A 20,835-nucleotide genomic window follows, 5' to 3' on the forward strand; every position below is an offset into this window, starting at 1 on the left:
AAGCCTATAGCATGCCTTAGTGCAAAGGCAGCATGGAGTGATGCTCACTGGTGTAAAGTGGTGTATGTTCCTCCACTCTGACCTCCGTTCCCGTTGCCTGTGTAAGGAGCATGCTCCTGTCCCAAGATGTGATCATCCAACAGCACGCTGTACCTCAGGGAGTGCAGTCTGTACCCTAAAACGCTTGAACAACTTGTATATTAAATTTGCTTAGGCTCAGCCAGGGCTCTACAGAAAGAATTAATAAGCCTTCCACTTACTAAGGCAAAATGGTCACAAGAAAAGATTCCTGTCGCCAGGAAAGCTGCAGGTCACAGCTGCCTCACCCGGAGAGCAGCCCCAGGTCCTCTCAGGCAGGAAGGCGGCAGCGGTGAGGATGCTCTGCCTGCTCTGCCGTTGTTTTTGCAAAACACCTTGCGTAACCTGCTGACAGGGATTATTTTACACTAAAAGTGCCCCACGGCACAGAAAAAGAGGCACCGTCCCACCTGTTAATTAACGTCTTGCCCTAAGGAGGGATCTGCGGCTGGGCCTGCCTGGGGACAACGACAATGGCGACCCGGGGCGGTGATTCAGCCTGGCACCACAGAGTGCACCCCGTAACGCCAGGCTGAGCCCCGTAAACCTCCAGGCTGAGCCCCGAAACCTCCGGCCTGAGCCCCGTGCTAGGAAGGAAGGTGGCAGTTCCGAGGGGAAAGGGAAAAAGAGGGAGGGAACGAGGGGGGAGGGAAAAAAAGGGGGAAAGGGAGAATAGGGGGGAAAAGGGAAAAGGGGGGGTAAGGAAGGAAAAGGAGAGAAGGGGGGAGAAGAGGGAGAAGGGAGAAGGGGGGGAGAAGGGGGGGAGAAGGGGGGAGAAGGAAAAATTAAGAGAAAAAGAAAGTGGTAGGAGGAAAAAACGGGGTAGGGGGTGGAGGTGTAGAGCTTTTAAAGCAGGAGCCAAAATACCGAGTAAAGGAAAATCGGAAAGCGGAGGACAGGAGGGAGGGGAAGGCACCGCGCGCCCGCTGCGGGGGTCTGGGGGGGCCGGGGGGGCCCGTCCGGCTTCTGGCTTCGCAAGATCGCGCAGGGCCAATGGCCGGGAGCGGGCGGGCGGCGGGAGCGCCGGGATTGGTGCCGGGGCTCTGCTGATCCCGGTGGAACCTCACCGGGGGGGGGGGGGGCGGGGGATGCCGGGGGGGGGGGGGCGGGAAGGGGCCGAGCTTCCCACAAAACGGGGCTGTGTGCAAGGGGAGAGCATCAGTGGGGGGAGGCAGCCTAGGGGGCAGCTCCGAGCGGGCAGCAGGAGACAAAGAGAGGGGAGGGGAGGACATGAGCCCGGGCACGGGGGGAGAGCGGGGCATCAGCTGAGCTACAGTACGCAGGGAAAGCTCATCCCCTCCGGCACATCCCTGAGAAACGCAGGAGCAGGTGTGCTCCCCCCCCGAGTTTTGGATAAGAAGACAAAGCAGCAAGTGGGCCCATGGGGAAAGGGGGTGAGAAAGGAGGGGAGCCGGAGGCGCAGAGCCGCTTCTATACCTGGGAGGAGATCCAGAAGCACAACCTGCGGACGGACGGCTGGCTGGTGATACAGCGAAAGGTGTATAATGTCACCCAGTGGGTAAACAGGCACCCGGGGGGCTACCGAGTGATCAGCCACTGCACCGGCGAGGATGCCACGGTAAGGATCCCCGCCCGGCCACCCCACCCCAGCTCTCACCAGCTACCCCTGCTCGGTCCCTGCCCCCCAGCAGCGAGCTGCCGCCCGCTCCCCATCTCTCTGACACCTCCTGTGCACCCAGCGCATCTCCTTCGGAAGGCTGGTCCAAAGGGATACAGCTCCGGGGCCATCCACCCCGCTGAGCCCTTCGCGGCATCTGGAAGATTGGCTGGTAGAGATGGCTCGGCTCTGCTTAAATCCTGCTGGGTTGGCTTTGTCTCTTGGTTGTGCTGTGCCTTGAGCTCTGAATTCGTGAGCAAAGTGCCCCGAGTCTTCAGTGTGTAGCTCATGACATGCAGAGTCACAGCAGCCCAGCACAAGAAGGGGTTAACAAGAGGCCGGTCTGTGTTTCAGAGTTGTTTCTGTTGAGGAGGGTGAGCTTGAAGCTTTAAAGCAAGGAGCTTTTTACCTTTTTCCCCAGGAGGGAATTCTCTAGAGAATTTAGTTATAGGTTCCTACAGAAAAGGGATGGGGGGGCGGGAAAACCCTCACACCATTAACTGTTTGCTGCAGCTGCTCCTGCACTTCATAGCTGGGTTCAGCTACCTCTCGTGTTTCAGCAACTTAAAAAAAAAATCAAAACAAAAAACCACAACCAACCGGAAAAAAAAAAAAACCCCGCACCCAAACAAAACCCTTGAAAAAGGAACAAATTTCTGTAGAGGTTGTTGTGGGCAGTTTCCCTCAAAGCCACCTGCTGCAGAAGTGCATCCAGAGAGCGTGTTCTCCCCCCAGGGCATTAGCCCATAGTTAGTAAAGTCTAAACTGCCTGAGAGCTTTTCCGAATATGTGCCTGGTAAGCAGCAGGAGAGACCAAGCTGTACCTTTAACTGTTTGTCTCCCATGGCTCTTAGCACCTTAGCAAGGAGGAGGCTCTGTGTGTGGCAGGATGAACTGGCAAGAATTAATAACCTTCCTTTTCCATCGGTCTCCATTTACCCGTGGTCTGTGATTATTTTTCATTCTTTCTCTTGAAGCACTGAGATGCTTTTTGGTGTTCCTGCCCCCCTTCTGATAAATCCTCTGTATTAATAGCTTTCTCCCTCAAGAAGATGGGCCAGGTTTTACCTGCAGCTGCTTAAATGCAGGCCAGCTGAAACCAGAGGAGTTTGACTCCTATCCTCAAGAATTTAACTCGAGTGTCTCCACTAGAAAGCAAAAAGCATCTGCTATTGCGTTTGTCTTGCATCCTTACAAGGGAGACTGAAACACAGATCTGTGATTCTGCTACTGCTGGTCCTCCTCCCAGAGTACATTACATCCCACTATACTCACAGCTTGGTCCAGGAAGGCATGGTCTTCTGTATGCCCTGGAATTGTTCATCACTGCTCTGAGCACTACAGCAGAATTGGCATCTGGCTTGTTGGCAGCTTCCCTGCGGTGGCTAACAGTTTACTGCCAAAAAACATCGCTCATTCAGGGTGACAAAGCCTTGGCTTTGGCCCTGTCAAGGCTTAACTAACAAGTTTCATTCTGCATTGCAAGATATCACAGGTGGAAGAGTTTAGGAGGAGGAAAAGGCAATTATAAAAATTCAGTTTAACATGTTTACCTTCCTGGCTCATATGTGGCTTCCATCTTTCTCACGCTCTCCTTAGCACCACGTGTAGTTAGGACCACAAACATGCACCAAAGGAACCTCAGCATCTTGTCTATTCATCTTGGACCCATCCTCTAGAGGATCATGTGTTTCCATCTACCCCTGATGCTCACTGAACCCCACCTCTGTGCTGGACCACTCTAAAGATACTCTGCTTTATGTGGGGATGTGTGAGTGGATTCCTCTCGGGATGCTTACAGGACAGCTAACTGAGAAGCTTCCCCGACAGCTGTTACATTCATACCAGGCAGGTTAGGAGTGCACAGGTTTCCGCTACAGGCACTAACAACACTGAGCTTTCATTCATTTTAGGCCAGACTTTGACAGCATGTTGGTCTGGGGCTACCTGTTCTGCTATCGCATCGTGCACAGTTGCCTTCAGAAAATGGCTTTCTGTTTTAGAGGTGTTCAAGGATGTGAAAGAACATCCTTGTACTGACAGCGTTGAACACTTCAAATGCTCAGGTATTGTTCATACCTCAGTGATACAAAGCTTTTTTTCACCAAAAGCAGCTGGAATAATTCCCACTTCCTCACCCCCCATAAGACGCTTCAGCTTATTTGGCCAGCAGACCACGAAGTTGGGAGGTCAGGTGTAAGTTCCCACAAACTGCCTTTTGCCTTTTATCTCCTCTAGCACAGAACTGAGGGCAATTCACACATTCAGGGAACATCTTATATTCAGGACCTATTAGTGAAGTTGCTGCATGAGATACAGCTAATAAAAAAGCAAATCTTTCCATCACTGTAGCTTTCTGCCTGGTGATGGTAAGAGTATTCCGGAGATGTTATTCTTTCTCCTGCTTGGAGGCTATACGCTGATGGCACATATCTGTATTGCTTCTCAGTGAAGGTAAAACTTTCCTGCTGCCATTATTTCCTCATGGTATAGGCTTGCAACAGCAGCGAAGTGGAAGGTAGGTAGTGCAAGGTAGTGCAGTTTAGAGTAACAACTGTGTTTTGACATGCATGACTGCTTTCCTAACCAGCTCCAACCTTTACTTTTCATCCCATCCAGAAAAATGTGAGACTATTAAATTCAGAGGCAGAGGAGAACTCTCCCTGGAAAAAGTCATGACACAGCACTTATAAGCATGGTTAGAAAACATGTAGATAGGCTACTGGCAGGGAAGCCCAAGGTGGACAAAAATACCTTTTAGGTGGTCAGGCAGAAGCTGCTGTGCTGAGTCGCCCCCCCAGTTAATACAACACAACTCATTTGGATCTCCATCACGGTGATCAGGCAGTACCTCCAAAGGCATTCCCCCCCCCCCCCCCCCATTAGTTTAAGTAATACTGAGTCAACATTCTCTAATGCTCCTTAGATGTTCACCCTCTTCCCCTTTCCCCTTCTCCCCTTCTTTTCACCCAAAATTGCAAAACCTTGCAGCAGGTGCAGTCACTTTGCCACTGATTCTGCTTTTCCCTCCCTTTTCACATCACCTGCAGATTGTACCAGGGAAGGAAACCAGCGACCGGGCTTAACATTTCAGTGATGCATTTACAGGTCCAAGAGTTGACAATGCTACAGCACTAGTAAAAAGGCTTAACGCTGGTCTGCTACCAGTTGTAACCTTGGGCAAGTCAGTCCTTTAGTGCATCGTCCCCTCTGTTGAAGGGAGAGGACAGTATTTCTTAACCTCAGATGGGCTGTGAGGATAGCGCCAGAGAGGGTGAAGTATGCATAGATTATGGTAAAACAAATTAAATTCCTCAAAGTAGGGAAGGAAGCTGGTGATCCAGGGCAAATATTTCTTTGCATGGGAAACTCTAAACTGCCTGCAGCACAGGGCTCTAGAAACAGCTTTGCTGGTCCTAGAGTTTTACCTTCACTTTGGCACCAACAGAGTAACACCAGCGGCTGACCCAGCGCCATCCAAAAGCACCGGCCTCGTGCCTGCTGGGCCAGGTTTTGCCAGGGATGCAGTCCTGGGGAGCGGACCTGGACAAATGGATCCAAACTTCTCCCTGTGATAACAGGGATCGCTTTGTCCCTGCAATTGGTTAGATAGTTTGGGGTACTGGCATGAGAGCTGAGCTGAGAGTAATTAGGAAATCCCGGTGCTTTACGGAAGAAGCGCTCCTCAGTTTCATTACTGGCATTTTGGTGATGTCCAGGTTCAGTCACCGCAGCCAACCCCTCTCTTGAATTGCCTCCAGGCAGCAGGCGTTTGAAGGGTATTTATATCTAGCAGGGATTGGCACAAATTCCTCTCGCCTACCTCCTAAGGGAATTAACAGGATTTAGGTATTTAGTTGCTTAGAAAAAAATTTCTTGAGGTGCCTTTCACCATATGTCTAGATAGCATCCCTGATCTCCCCGTTCGCTTGCTGCTAGATCAGTGGATCCATCAGCCTCCAGTAGGAGCACTGCACTGAACAGCGACCACAGAGAGGTGGGAGTCAGCCTGGCACCCTTCTTTGGCAGTGACATGGGGGGCTGCAGAGAAGGACAGTGCTGGAGATGGGTGGGAATGATGCCATGAGTAGGAAGCAGCAACTTACTCCTGAATCTCACACCATTACTCCTGTTTCTGCTCCAGGATGCATTCCAGGCCTTCCACATCAACCCCACCTTGGTTCAGAAGTTTCTCAAGCCATTACTTATTGGAGAGCTTGCTCCAGGGGAACCGAGCCAGGGCCTAGATAAAAACGTGAGTATCTGTTTCTGAGGTGGGGGTTATGATGGGTACGTTCTGCCACCTTTTTTTTTTCCTCTTGGGATGTCTCCCAGGTCAGAGGCAGGCAGATTGTAAAGGTCTCTTCACTACAGGCAGCTCCAGAGAGGGAGACAAGTAGATGCTCAGCAACTGAACATCTCCAGGTAGCAATGTGCACATCCCAGTGTAGATTAAAATGTGTCTGGGAGGGAGGTAACGCGTTCAGCCTGGCTGTACAAGCCTTTCCTTTCCCATACTGCCGACAGCTGCTGATTTCTAGCAGCCCATTCCAGGTGCTAGGCTGGACCGGTCCCATACCAAAGGGAAATGGGAACTGAGACATGTAGACTGGGAAATGTGCACCAGGTCTTGTGACTGGTGTCCCTTCTGCTGTTCTTTCTCTGGTGACCAAGCTCTAAAACATGCATCGCTGCTTGCCTGTTATGGGGGAAGGAGAGGAGTAGGCAAAGAATTCTGAAAAGACTTCCAGACATGCTGCTCAGCACCTCAACAAGACCACAGCCACAGCTGTGCCGTGCATGGCACCAGCAGTAGTCACCTATGAGTGAGTTGAGCCAGAGGTCTCATTTTGGTGGCTGTGCTTAAGGAACAGCAACCCAGCAAGTACCTTTTCTACCCACTTGGCATCCTCAGGGCAGCTCTGTATCCCTGCCAGACAGTTTGTTCATTATTCAGGCACAGTGCATGGCAGGGCTGGCTCTCGCCACGAAACTCAATCCTGTCCTGTTGTTTGTGACTGGCCATGATTATGATATATCTGTATCACTCACAATAGAAGAGCCAGTGCTGACCTGCATTGACCTGGGAATGCTCTTCATGAGTGATTGCACGGTAGCTGCCCCATGTATTAAATAGACGATGGGTACTCTGGGACTGGGTGCTCATCATCAGAGCTCTGGAATTATACGTAGGTAATAGGACTGAATTTTCTCCTTCTGCAGCTCTCTCTTTAGTACTTGTAAAGCTCATTCAGACGAGAGTCATCAGCTGATGTAACTCTCAACAGAGCCAGGTAGCACTGCTGGTTCACAGCAGCAGGCTTGAATTACTCTCCTAGCCCGAGGTACAAAAGGTCAGGTTGTAGGCTTAGACCAGCCAGGATGCTTATTCATGGGGAAGTGCTATGAAATGTTGGAATAGAGGGCGAATATGGAGGCAGGTCCTTCTTTACTTCTGGAATAGCCAAGCAATGCAAGAAACAGCCAGGGTCCTTAGTGTGGAGCTTAGCCTGCCTTCCTTGGGCTCCTTCAGACTGACTTAGAAGCTCCGTACTGTGTCTTGCATGTCTCTCTTGCAGTCCCAGCTGGTGGAGGATTTCCGGACCCTGAGGAAGACGGCAGAGGACATGAACTTGTTCAGAGCGAATCCTTTGTTTTTCTCGCTTTACTTGGGCCATATTATTGCCATGGAAGTGTTAGCTTGGTTAATGGTTTCATACTTTGGTACTGGCTGGATCACAACTCTCATCCTCGCCTGCATCCTTACAACTTCCCAGGTGAGAAGCAGTAGGCACGGAGCATACTGGCTGCGCAGATCGCTCAGGAGGGGGCCAGTGTGCACTGAACTTCTCATATTAGATTGTGACTCACACATTTTTCTCACCTTTTTGGCCTTTCCTTCTACATGTTGGTGGGCTTGGTAGTGTTAAGTTCACGGTTGGACTCAGCAATCTTAAGGGTCTTTTCCAACCTGAATGATTCTGTGTTCTCCAGAATGAAAACAGAGATCTTCACCTTCTCACCTCAGCTAATTCCCTCTTTCCTCACACTCACAACTTGCCTTCTATCTCCTTTTCCTTCTATGCTTAACTCTGATTTCAAACAGCTTCCTAACTACTCGATTTTCCTTCATCCCAGGCTCAGGCAGGGTGGCTGCAACATGATTTTGGGCACCTCTCCGTCTTTAAGAAGTCTTCTTGGAACCACATCGTCCACAAGTTTATCATTGGACACCTGAAGGTAAGGGACACGGTGGACCAGGGCACTGTGGAAACACCTGCAGTCACTTTGACTGTTTTAAAGTAGGAAACTGCAGCTCTCTGCCTCTCCACAGTGAGCAGATGCACAAAGAACTTTGTGATCATTGCACATGGAGCTGTTGTGCAGAAGAGAGACGAGACCATAATCGTAGCTGTTTCAGAACACAGTAGTTCCACAAGCTTCAGTGGAACCACACCAGTTTACAGCAGCTGAGGACAAAGCTTATTAAATTACATAAACCCCTATTTTAACATCATATTTTCACCGTGCACTTCACCAAGGTATAATATTTTTCAAATGTCCCATCCTGTTACATCCCATCCATTCAAGGTGCCTTCAGAACTATCCTGGGCAAGGTCCAGTGCAATCCAGGCATTTGAGCATCCACCTGCAGTAGGAGCTTACCAAGGTTGGGACATAGCTTTGCCCGTTCTCCCAAAGCCACTTCATCTTGCCTGGTCCCTCACAGCCACAGGCAACAGTGGGGAACCACTATGATAACCAGTAAGGCAGCAGCAGGGTTTAGTGGTGGACTTGGTAGTGTTAGAGTAATGGTTGGACTTGATGATCTTATAAAGCCCTTTTCCAACCTAAATGATTCTATGATTCCACAATTCGGCTACTAAAAACAGCTTTATGTGTGGGAAGACATGGTGATGTCCGACTCACTCGGAGCATATTTATTCCCTGTTCTTTTAATATTGATGATCCTTAGCAAGGGCAGACCAGCCCTTTGAAACCAGCTGTCTCGTAGCAACTGACAGCTTAGCCACTGCTTATTGCTACTTCAGAAGCACACAGCAGTTTGGCCATAACCTGAGTCACTGTTTTAGTTTCTGTACATGAATGGGTAATCCTACCGTTAGAGGAACTGTCATTTCCCATGGATGAACAACTTGTTCTTGTATCTGCCCAGGGTGCCTCTGCAAACTGGTGGAACCATCGTCACTTCCAACACCACGCCAAGCCCAACATATTCAAGAAGGACCCAGATGTGAACATGCTGCATATTTTTGTCCTTGGAGATATTCAGCCTGTTGAGGTAAGGCAAAGTGAGTAAAACATGGAAAACAATTGTCCTAAGGGACTTTGGAGAATGCTTGTGCATTTGTCACGTGTAGGGAACTTACGTACTGGTATGGATAGAGAATGTCTTGCACGAGAGGCAGAAGGGGTCTTATATATGACTAAAATGAAAGCCTTCTCCTGGGGTATAAAAAGGCTGTTGTCTAGAAGATGTAAATCAGTATCATGCTCTTAAACGTGTGGCTACAACCCATTGGAAAATCTTGTGCCTGCCAGCTGAGTTTAAAAGCGGACAGTGGTTCTACCACTTGAAGGAAAAACTAAGAATGTAAACATTTAAGACAACAAGGAAAACTGGATCATCCCCCTACAAAATATCTGAAATATTAGGCCATCATCAGTCTACCCCAATACTCTTTAATGCTTGCATATAATCCTTTTCCAGATGATGCTAACTAAGCACACAGCTTTTCAGAGCTCAGACCAGAATGATGTGCCTGATTTATTGGCACTACAAGACTTACCTTTATTGGGAAGTTGCTATGCTGGAAGCAAAAATGCAAGTTCACAGCAATCCAGGTTCTCTATGTGGTAGCTCCTTGTGTGAACACTCCTGGAGCTCAAGAAAGACACTTCTTATAGCTCTAGATATTTCACTATGGAGATGAGGTTAGGAGACCAGGTGCTCTTGGTTCCCTCTATTCATCGAAAAGAAATGGGCACCTACAGAAATGCAACAACCTGAGGTCTACCTGTGTGTGGAGAAACTTCTCTGCATCTGCTGTCTGTGGGTGGACCACAGTAATAAAGAAATCAGTGCAGAATAGCTCTCAATGCTCTATTTCCTATCACTTACATATCAAACTATTTATATATCTTTATGTATTTTATATATTTACTATCAAACATACAATATTACTATAATAATAGTGATATTATAGATTTAAGCACGTCTATGTGACTTGCTGTCATAACAGCTAAGGACCACGCCAGTTCTCCCCCAGTTGGTGATGTAAGCTTTTACAAGTCCTGGCTGATGGCAGGAGTCCCTGGGGGCTGGGGGCTGCAGAAGTCGAAAATGGTTGGGATATTCTGCGTGGAAGACTCCCCAGGGATCATTGTCTTGCACTGACATCCCATGTAGTGACTTACCAAAGGTCAGACTTTACGCCTATCACGTTTGTAGCCCTGACGATGGAGACAATAGCAGCTCTTGCCACAGCCACAGGCATGGCAGGAGGTGGAGAGACGCGTTCGAATGCCATCAGGCTCTCAAGTAAATAGAAATTATCTGAATATCAAGCCAGGAGACTTTAAAAAGGAATTTACACCCAGCACAATTGCAAAGTCAAGATATTTAACTGTACCAAAACACTTTTTACCTGGTGGTGGAAATTTAGTCAAAGTTCTCCAGTCAGTAAAGAAATATTGCAGAGAATCTTCTCTTACATGTGAGTGTCATAACCCAAGCCTGAACTTTCTCCTCCGTGTCCTGCAGTACGGCAAGAAGAAGCTGAAGTACCTGCCTTACAACCACCAGCACGAGTACTTCTTCCTCAGTGAGTATCTGCCCTGCACTCTTCCTTTCTCCCTGAACACCAGTTGACCTTCCCAGCCCCTACTGTGTTAGCTCCCTAGGTCTCAGCTCATCCTGCCCTTCCTCAGGACCACCATCCCCTGTGCAGGTCCCAAGATCAGTTCAGTATATAACTTCAGTGATATCCAAGCACCTTGAACATTGCCAGCATGGCCACATAAAGCAAGGCAAACCACTGAGGCTGGGAAATAACCCCGGTGTGAGAGGCTCCATGGAAAAAAAACGCATGTTATCAGCCAGTGCTCTTTGATAAGTCAGGATGAACAGGTGTGCAGCCCCAGCACCACAACCCACCTCTCACCAGTGCTGGGCAGACCTTCCCTAGAACCAGTCCTAAGTCACTGCCTCGCTCACGTCACACACCTTTCCACCCCTCTGATGGCCAAAATATGTCCTTTGCTTTGCAGTCTTCCCGCCTCTGCTCATCCCTGTATATTTCCAAATCCAAATTATCTCGACCATGATCAGGCGCAGGTTCTGGGCGGTGAGTGAAACGTTCCCTCCATCTTTATGGGGTCCGGCTGACTCGGAGGGAGGGAGGCCAGTGGGCCAGGATCACACTTTCCTGTATTAATTAACTAGTGTCCCTAATGTCACCAGAAAGGACATGTTGTATGAGACTGGCAAAGTGATGCCTAATGTCTTCTCTCTTCCCCTAGGACCTAGCCTGGGCCATCAGCTACTACATGCGCTACTTCATCACATACATCCCGTTCTATGGCATTCTGGGATCCCTGTCTCTCCTCACTTTTGTCAGGTAGGAGATAAAGGGCATCCCCACTGCTCTCCCCTCCCTCCAGTGCCAGACAAACCAAGCCTCAGCTCTGCTGTGCCCCGCAGTCCTTCCTTGTCCAGGTTCTCTGCAGTCACTGGCCTCACTGTGTGTTATCTTGGCTATTCCCACCGCTTCGCTTTCCTCTTCTCATCTCCCAGCTCCACCTGTCCACCAGAGCCGGCTCTGGTGCTCGGCATCTTCTCCTGCCCTTGTGATGGTCCAGCCAGGGTTCTCTTTTCTTTCCTCGTTCCCTGTCCTCACATGCTGCCCGATTCCAACACATTTATGCATTTTATCCACTTTGGTCAAGGCTGGACCCTTCCAGAGTACTTCAGGCCACCCTCTTCCCAGCTTACTGGGAAGGGAATTCAGGAGCCCTCCTGAGCACTGTATGTGCTTCCCCTGTAAGTGAAACTTCTAGGCAGACATTTCATCCCAGTGAAGAACATTTTCTAAAACAAAATGTGTTCAGTTTTTAGTAAAAAGATGTAAAAAAGACAACAGATGTGCAAAAACCTTCACAGTATTAGAATTAATGTCACTCTTCATGACTTCAGTTTTTATAGTTTCCAAACACTTTGGACCTCAGGTGAAGAGGAGACTTGAGAGGCATACACCTGTGTGAGTGCCTAGCGGAGCTTCTCAGGCTGAAACACTTCTGACAACTAACCCACAATTTCCAAAACTTCTGGATTTTGACTAAGCAAAGAGTGCGAGAAGAAAGGCAAAATTGCAAATTGAGATCCTCTGCCCTCCCAGAACAAACCTAAAGACTAGAACAAGGGTGTTGTGGGCAGGCATCTTGTCAGCACACAGAAACTGCAGCAGGTAAAGAGAAGAAAGTGCATTGCTCTCGACTGCTGTACAGGTGCTAAAAATGCAGTTCTATACCATAAGCAATAAACAAGCTGCTCTAAGGCGATAGCCAGCCCAGGGCAAAGCTGAGACTTATGGCAAAGGGACCGAGAGAGCACAGGGCAGCTGGGAGTTCCCTCTGAGCTGAACTTGGTGCCCAGAAAGCTAACACCGATGGGCAGGTGGATTTTGAAATTGTGTATATCCGTCAAGCGATGGGAAAGGTGAAAATAGTTCTGAGGATTTCTAAACTGGGGCTTGGTTGGTTTTTTTCGGGGAGTTGGATCATCTTTATTTACCGAAAGGCAAAAATAGCATGAGAGGTCAACCCACTTCTGAGGGGGAGGGCTAGCCCACTGGGATGTCCTGCGTGGCTTGAACCATAATTGCATTCATCCCAGGGGCATAAAGAGGGGAAGGGAAATTCATCACAGAAGTGATTCTCTCTGCTTTCCATAGAAAGGGAGGTAATTACCTCAATACCCGAGAGAAACACTTTCCCACAGCCTGTGGCTCCTGCTGCTCCCTGCCACCCCCACTCTGCTTACCTCGTGTCCCGACCTGCAGTGCAAACTGTCCTGCTTCTTGCCCATTTGTTTTTGAAGGTTTCTGGAGAGTCACTGGTTTGTGTGGGTCACCCAGATGAATCACATTCCAATGGAAATCGATTGTGAGAAGCACAGAGACTGGCTTAGCTCTCAGGTAACTGGGAGGGGAAAGAACACCCCTGGCTCACCCCAAAACAGGTTAGAAATTTGCCCAAGGAGCAGGTGGGTTACCACCATCCCTTGGCACTAGTGTATGGTCTCTGTCCCTCCCATAAAGATGTTCTCCCCAGGGCCAGCAGTGCTGAGTCAAGGCATGGAAGTCCAAACTTCTGTAAATAATTTGACAATTAAAAGATTAGTTCAGATTTGAGGCAGCATCAGGTTCCAGAAGCATGCTCTGGCTTTCCTGCGTGGCGTGTGTCAGCAGCTGCATACGAGCAAGCAGGAGGGCCCTGGTGCAAATCGGAGCTGAAGGGAGAGTGCAATAGATTTCCAAAGTCTGTACTTCAGCAATGAGGACTGAAATGAAAACCCGCTGCTTTCTACACCTTTTCAATATCCAGTCGGACAAATCCACCCTGCTGACAGGACACTCTTAACCTCTTACTTACTGGTTGAAGTTCTATAGTGTATGATGGAGGGAGATAAGCCTCTTTGATGCTGATGTGGTTTTATGATGCATCTTGTGGGGGTGAGGAGAGTATGTCTCCTATGGTTACTGCGTAGTAATCACAGCTTTGCCAGTTCAGTGTCAGAGCATTTTAAGAAAGACTACCCAATTTTACTATCATTAATAGTAAAAGCAGCCAAGAAATATTTCCAGAATATTCAGACCTTGCACTTCAGGCAAACTGGGTGATAACTAGCTGGGATGGGGAAGGCAGGCTTTCTGTGTCCATGCATTTTTCCTCCCCCATTTTCTACCTTGGCACTGTTGTTCGCCATATCATGCTGAACCGGAGAGGTTTAGGAGTCCCTGCGTGGACCACTACGAGGTGATTCATCACAGAATGCCCACAGACTGCCTCCTTACGCTGTCCCCTTTGCCACTGCTCAAACCCGTGGGGGCACAGGCAGCACGGCAGGGGACAGTGAGCCCTGAGGGAGGGTTCAAGCTCCCTTGTGGCACCCGGCTGTCTCAGCACATGTCCCACGTCCTCAGAGCCACGCAACAGGTACCAGCCCTGCCATGGGCTAGAGGAGCTGTGCTGATTTTGGGGTGAGGCTCCCCTCAACCTTCACAGCTGCTCTCTTGCCTTCACAGCTGGCCGCCACTTGCAATATCGAGCAGTCCTTTTTCAACGACTGGTTCACCGGGCACCTGAACTTCCAAATCGAGCACCAGTGAGTATGCACCCAGCGTGATTTAGCTGTTACCAGGCTGTTGCAGCACCGGGCTTGAGGGGAGGGAAAGTCTGCTAAAGGAACGTATGTGGGATGGGACAGGATCTTTGGAGTGCTACTGTATGCCAAGGAGAGAGTCCCAGCCTACTGGGGGTCGTAGTCTGCTTCTACCTTCTACTACAGGCACGGCATCTTTCTCTCTTGCTACCACACACTTCAGCTTTCACTCTCACAATATTAATTTGGGGGTTAATTAGGAGTCAGCAGTACACATCCACCAGTTGCAATGGCTATGGACTCAAAATCCTAAGCTATTTGAACTTGAGTATCCATTTCAGAAACTTCCCCTCCCCTAAAGCACTTCAGTGTCCTTTGGCAGGTGACAGCCGTGTGGGACCGCGTGCGCTGCTGGGTGCCAGGTTCCAGGAGAGGCATTAAATCCAGGGCCACAGGGACAGTCTGTGCCAGGGAGAACACAAAGTGCAAAACAAACAGCTTTTAGGGTTTGGAAGTCAGTTTGGGAAATCTCCATTGAATGGCACAAGGGCAAGGTGATCCCAAATTCTTCTTTACCTGCTTCTCTGTTCCATGAGCTTCCAAAAGTGGGAAGGGGAGTCACTGGGAATTCAGTTCAGCAGATGACAGTGGATGTTGCCCAAAGGAAACGGGGAACGGCCGTGTCAGCAGGCTGAGACTGTTCCCTCGCTCCTGTGCCCCTCGCACTCCTGGCTGAGCTGACTTCCATCACCCTCCGGAGCACAGCTTGGCCGTGAGGCACGGCAGAGTGGCAGAAGAATCAATACAGGCAGTTTCCACAAGCCTCCTCAAAACAGAGGGCTGTAAATCATGGATACCTCACCATGCCTCGTTTTCTTTTGCTGCTTACACAGCTTGAGGAGGAGGCATTAGTAATTAGCCCCTGTGAGGAGGCAGGCAGAGATGCCCAGCCCATGGGGTTAGTCTCTGGAGTTTTCTTAGGTTTGTTTTCTCTTTCTCTATTCAAGCTTGTTTCCAACAATGCCACGGCACAACTTCTGGAAGGTTAAGCCTCTGGTGAAGTCATTATGTGCCAAGCACGGAGTCCAATATGAAGAGAAGCCTCTTGGAAAAGCCTTCGCAGACATCATTGGGTAAGGTCCTTCTGGTATCACCTGCAGCTTGCAGTTCGCTGTTGCATGAACATCTTGTATTGTCTAGTACAGAGAATTCAGGATGCTATAGACCGTTCCAAAATACCACGTCGCTCTGTTGTAATCTGGTGTCGGTCTGTTAATAACCTTCATATTGCAGCCCAAGGAGCACTCTCAGCAGTGTTGACCCACAGCAGAAATGACACAGCTCCACTGGCTCAGTGGACCAAGGCCAGGGGACAGCTGGTGACAGGTTAACTCACAACATTGTGGGGGAAGGAACAACCATCCCCCAGAGCAGCTTCTGCAACCAGGGCACTGCTATTGGAGTACCCAATACTTTGCCTTTTGATGGGTACTAACCTGATCTAGTAGGGACTTTTTTTTTGATTGTACCCTTTTGACATGCTCTTCTGACAGCTGCCAGCTTGGGGAGCTGCCAGCATGGCCTCGGGCGGCGGAGGGAGATTTATCAGCGGGGAATGGGGCAGGTCACAGCGTGCTGTTCCCATTGCAGCCCTGCCAGCAGCAAAGGGTATTCCCTACGGGCATGGTTGAAGACTAGTCTAATAGTCCTAGTCAGGCAGACTCTGTGTTAATGTTTCAGTCTCAGTTACTCCACAGGGAATAATTCATGACAGGGAACATGAAAAAGTATTCCGCAGCTTAGGATCTCTGCTGGCAAACCGTTCGAAGCAAATACACATTAAAGCAGACTGGCCCCAACATGCAGAAGAGCTGAAAACCAGTTCAAAACTTCCTTTGCTCCTGTCATCCAGTTAGCAGAGGAAAAGGCATGCAACAGTGCTCCCCGCATCCCACCTTACGCCGCCTGTGTCCCTACACAAATTCCCAGAAGCCATCTCAGCAATTACTTGCCCTCCCAGCAGAAGGGTTTTGTCAGAGCACTTTTGAGCCCAAACCAGCTCAAATCTGTCATGTCATATTTGTGGAGCTGATGTAGATGGGAAATTCCGTGTGAGAATTCCCAGGGGGAAGTGGGGAAACACCTTCAGAGGTGCAGCGTGGTGAGCCCAGGCAATTCTTCCCTGTTTATTCAGGGCCAGAGGGTCTGCAGATAACATGGTGGGCACCAGGGGAAGTTCTTGCTCACTCTGGCTCATGATGGCATCTGCTATACTAGGGAAAGACATCCAGTGTTCTAAGGATTCATATGCAAATTTAGTAACAGGTTTCTCTGTAGGAAAAAAAATGATGGAGGCAAGGTTCACATGCCAAACAGACTTCTCCTTGTTTCCTTCCCACAGGTCCCTAAAGAAATCTGGCGATCTATGGCTGGACGCTTACCTCCACAAGTGAACGTGAATCTTAGTGGGGAGGTGTGAGTGACCGGGAGGGATGGGGGGGTGCGCAGGGGGGAAATCACACAGGTGTCTTTTACTCTCAGATTTCAATCTATATCTATGTGCACAATTGGAGGGGTGTTCCTGTCTTGTCAGCCGATACTGGTATGGGCTCAGGCAACTTGCTTAATCCAGGCAGATTTAAAATGTGCTTCAGAGGATGAAAAGCGATGCTGGTATTGCACAAAGTGGAAGGTTGGGAGAGGATGGAGAGGAGGAGTGTCTAAAACAAGGGCATTAATATCTGACCTTGATCTTCTCTTCACAAGATTCATTCTAATTCGACTTAAACCACACAAGCCCCTGATTCACAGACGCAGGAGAGCTGGTAGGCTTCAGCGAGCATTTGCAGCCCAAGGGTGTCCCAGTCAGCTTGTGCCTCTTTCCTCTTTCCTGTGGTGGTGGAAAAGAGGAGCTCAGCAGAGAGTTCCATTTTTTTATCAAGGGAAAAATAACATGGGCCATGATCACCATCACAACAGGGAGCTCGGGGGGGCTGTGATGCCCCACAGGGACCGGCAACCAGGGTACCATGCTGTGGCTTGCAGCCCTCCCAGAGCCCAGCTCTCCTGGCCTCCCTCCTTTCTCTCCCTCCTTTCTTTCTGTAACCATAGCATCACTTCTGTAAAAGCTGATAGCAACCCTGCACAACTAATATCTAACCACCTCTCAGCAGGGTTAATATAGCTGTATTTTTATGACCAGCCCCTGTTTCCAGGGGTCCGTGGAAGATCTTTGGGCTTAAACAGCAAAACACCTCCTTTAGGAGAGGGTCTGTTTTCTCTGTAATGAGCAACAGGTCTGGTGTTGCATGATGGTTGTCAGTAAATTACACAAAAGACTGAAATAAGTCACATAAGCAAAACTTAACTAATTGCTTGCGAGTGCTCCAGCCTAACCACAAACGGTCTTTTCACCAGACCGTGCTGCAGCAACACGCGGTTCTGCCTGCCTGCACATGCCTGGCAGCCACCAAGCCTGTTTCTGCGTGTCACAGGCCAGCAGCGGTGGCATTGTTCACCCTTCCCTTGGGAGCCATCAGCAAAGAAAATGAATTCTCCTTGCAAAAGGAGAGCCTGTGCCACCATTTGACCTGCACCCCCAGCCCTGCGGGGAGGCAGCTGAAAAGGGGATTGACCAGGCTCTGCTGGTGATACAAAACCTTCTGCAGAGCCCTCTTACAGGTTGTCTAAACCTCTATTTTCTGCCCAACACTTAATTACCAAAAACCATTAATGGCTTATCAGGAGGTACGTTTGAACAGCTTCCAGGTGCTTCTGTAACAGGCAACCTGATCCCAAATAAATCATGAACTTTAGATTCAGTCGTACAACACCAGAAGAGACCTACCCTTTTGTTTCTGACCAAGGAGCATGGTTCCAAAGGCAGGCTGCAGTTCCAACAGCTGTCTCGTCGCTCACTGGAAACACACAACAGGGACCCTCCGGTTATTAGGCAGTGGCTTTGCATGCCTCATTACCTTGCTGAGCTCTGAAACTGGATCTTCTCCATCCAGTCCTTGAATGCTAACAGAATCCCACAGGATCAGCAAGGTGCTTCACAAACAGAGACAACTCCAGGGCTGTGGCCAGCCACTTCAAAAAATAAATGTATCCCCCCACCCATCTTTGGAGAATAAGATGAGATTACCTCTTCGCTTACAGATGGGAAATTCGTAGGCAGGGCTGCTACTTAAGGTTTGTAAAGGGCTTGTTCTGGTGTTCTTGCCCATCCCTAAGCTGGCAATACCCAAATATCACTAGGAATGGTTAGGATGAAAAGCTGCTGTTTCTGGGGTATCTGAAGCTCAAACGCACTTTGAGCAAATTTTATAGTTGATTTCTAATAGCATGAATGATCGCATCCTTCTGGGTGCTGTGATTTCCCAGACAGGTAGTAATGAGCTAGCCTGGAATTGTGACTAACACTGTTAAGACTGTCTTAATATGTGCATCTCTTTCTGACTCCTTGAATGTATCTCACTGTCTCTGCTCCAGCACGGATGACCACAAGCACACAGTAGCATCTGCAGTGCAATCTTTTAAATATTCAGCTTATTTTTCTGATAGTTCATATTTTTTTCACCCCTCCAGTTCCTATTTCCAGAGCAAATATTTTCTTGATACAGCGGCCTCTTCCTCTGTAGTGCTGTCCCCTCTCTCTTACCTTTATTCTTCAGAAGTGGTTTGCTTTTTAACATCTAGAGAAACGGAAGCAAACTGGTAGCTCAGCCTACATAAAGAGTCCTGCTCTAGCAGCTTGGCTTTCCTCCTTGCCACTGACCAGCCTACTGGAAGGAGTGTTTTTCTGCTAGAAGCACAAAGTACTGCCAACACAACCTGGCCTGACAGAAGATGGCAGCTACTACTGATGGTGGCTGAATGAACTTGAAATGTTCAAGGAGAACAACCATGCTGCACCAGCCTGCAGAAGACCAGCTCTTAGGCAAAGGAGCAATTTTTTTTTTCCCAAGACCTTAGCAGAAGATACCAAAGGCAAGAAAGAGGTGTCAGGAGAGATCTTGATGTTAATTCTTCCCCGGTTACTTGCTTCTTACAGACTCTTGAAAAATTCCCTTGTCATGAAAAATGTTCAGTTGCTCAAATCCCGAAATAAAACCTGTGCAATGTTATAGTCAGAACTGATTTCCAAGCGTCATGCATCGCCCCTGCTGTTGCAAGAGAAAGAGGGCTGTTCTGCAGCAAACAGGTCACCAACCCTTTGTAACGAGCCACTTTCTTAGCCATGGAACCTACATGTGCAAAAAATTTGGTGAAAATGTAAGGTGCTGGTTCCTTTTTCAGGCAAAGTCTCTCTGGCTCGTGTAGTTTCTTCTCCCTCCAAAAAGTCCTAGCCCTCTATCTTGGAATTCAGGCTGTTTCGACATGCCTTGATGTACATATTTCTCCATCCTTTAACTGGAGCAGGTCAAACAGATCCCTGACGAAGAGTCCTGGAAGTCTGGAGCAATCTGCTTCATTATAATTTTAAGTACCACCGAAGTGAAATTAGATTTACAGGAGATTCCAGAAGTTCCAGTAAAACTGCAGACACAGGTGGATATAAAGTTCCCATGATGTTGCTTGGCTTTGTCTCCAACCTGAGCAAAAGGCAGCCATCGGCCACACATGAGCATCCCTCGCAGGTTACAATTTGCCATCAAAATGGTTCAAACACAGAAATTTAAGTGCAGTTTTGCACAGCTTTCTGAGGACCGTTAGCTAACTAGTTTCTCTGAAAATAATGAAGCGAAATCTTGTACACTTTCTCTCTTGATAAAGGTCATTTTACTCGCCCTGTAATGAGACACAAACACATACACAAAAAAAATAATCTGTGAAACAAGCTGTGAGCCTGCCAGGGTTTATTTACCCCAGCTAAAGCACATCAATGGCTACGTGAGCACTTGGCAATGAAGAGAGGCCACGAGTTGGAAACACAGAGTTTGTTTCAGGGCAGATAATCAAACAATAGGCAGAAAAGGGCTGGCTTTGCTTCTCTGCAGCTGCTTGTTTAGCAGGGACTGGAGCAGAAGCTGGAGGACCAGGATGGTCAGAGACACTTGGCAGAGAAAGGCGTTAACTGCAGCAAGCGCAGCAAAGGCAAGAGGAGCCTCTGGGCAGCAGAGAGAGATGGGCATGTGTTTTGGGAGAAGTACAGAGATGGGAGAAACGTGGGAAGGGAACAGACTGGGGAGGGATGTATGACAGAGTGGGAGAAAAAATACCAAGAGGGTGGAGAGAGAAGAAAATGAACTTGAAATCAGGTGTCCCATATGCTCCCATTTGTTGCTGCTACCTGCCTGGACGACAGCTTATGCCAGAGACACGAGGCAAGACCAGGCAGAGCAGAGGGTTAGAGCCGGCGAAGGCTGGCAGCTCCCTCGGCACCTCGCAGCGAGCTGGATCTGGACAGAGCTCACCCTCCCGCAGCTCTGGGCAGGGGCAGGACGGGGTAATGCGCACGGTGCCCCTCAGATCATTGCAGTCCTCTGCAAAGCGCCTGCTTCTCCTGCACTGGGGCTGAGCTAGGTTGGAGCTGTAGCCCAGAACCTTCAGCAACAAAAATTAACTCCACGGAGGCCATGGGTCTGTGCCAGCTTGGTGAACTAACTAGAAACCGAGCCCCATGTTTCCGGGCAGAGGCACAATGGGAATTAGGGGACTTGCATTAAAATTGTTTAACTTTAAGCACAAATTTAAGGAGTCCAAGATCCCAGTTGCTTACTGCAATAGGGCT

General features: G+C 48.9%; 1 protein-coding gene across 1 annotated transcript; it reads left to right on the forward strand.

Moving 5' to 3' along the window:
* The first annotated feature begins 1,233 nt into the window (after positions 1-1,233).
* On the forward strand, positions 1,234-19,861 carry FADS2 (fatty acid desaturase 2). Its single transcript, XM_037401868.1, has 12 exons — positions 1,234-1,657; positions 5,841-5,951; positions 7,276-7,473; positions 7,835-7,936; positions 8,874-8,999; positions 10,482-10,542; positions 10,988-11,064; positions 11,240-11,337; positions 12,816-12,912; positions 14,023-14,102; positions 15,107-15,232; positions 16,501-19,861. The coding sequence occupies exons 1-12, from the start codon at positions 1,460-1,462 to the stop codon at positions 16,550-16,552; spliced, it is 1,326 nt and encodes a 441-aa protein (XP_037257765.1). The 5' UTR covers positions 1,234-1,459; the 3' UTR covers positions 16,553-19,861.
* The last annotated feature ends 974 nt before the right edge of the window (positions 19,862-20,835 follow it).

Source organism: Falco rusticolus, chromosome 10 (assembly GCF_015220075.1).
Source record: "Falco rusticolus isolate bFalRus1 chromosome 10, bFalRus1.pri, whole genome shotgun sequence".
NCBI lineage: Eukaryota > Metazoa > Chordata > Aves > Falconiformes > Falconidae > Falco > Falco rusticolus.

What these genes read in the sequence shown, in the direction of transcription:
- FADS2 (XM_037401868.1), top strand. Translation starts at nt 1,460, where the DNA reads ATGGGGAAAGGGGGTGAGAAAGGAGGGGAGCCGGAGGCGCAGAGCCGC. An exon ending in TTATCATTGGACACCTGAAG is followed by an intron (nt 7,937 to 8,873) that starts GTAAGGGACACG and finishes GTATCTGCCCAG; the next exon opens with GGTGCCTCTGCAAACTGGTG. An exon ending in GAGACTGGCTTAGCTCTCAG is followed by an intron (nt 12,913 to 14,022) that starts GTAACTGGGAGG and finishes TTGCCTTCACAG; the next exon opens with CTGGCCGCCACTTGCAATAT.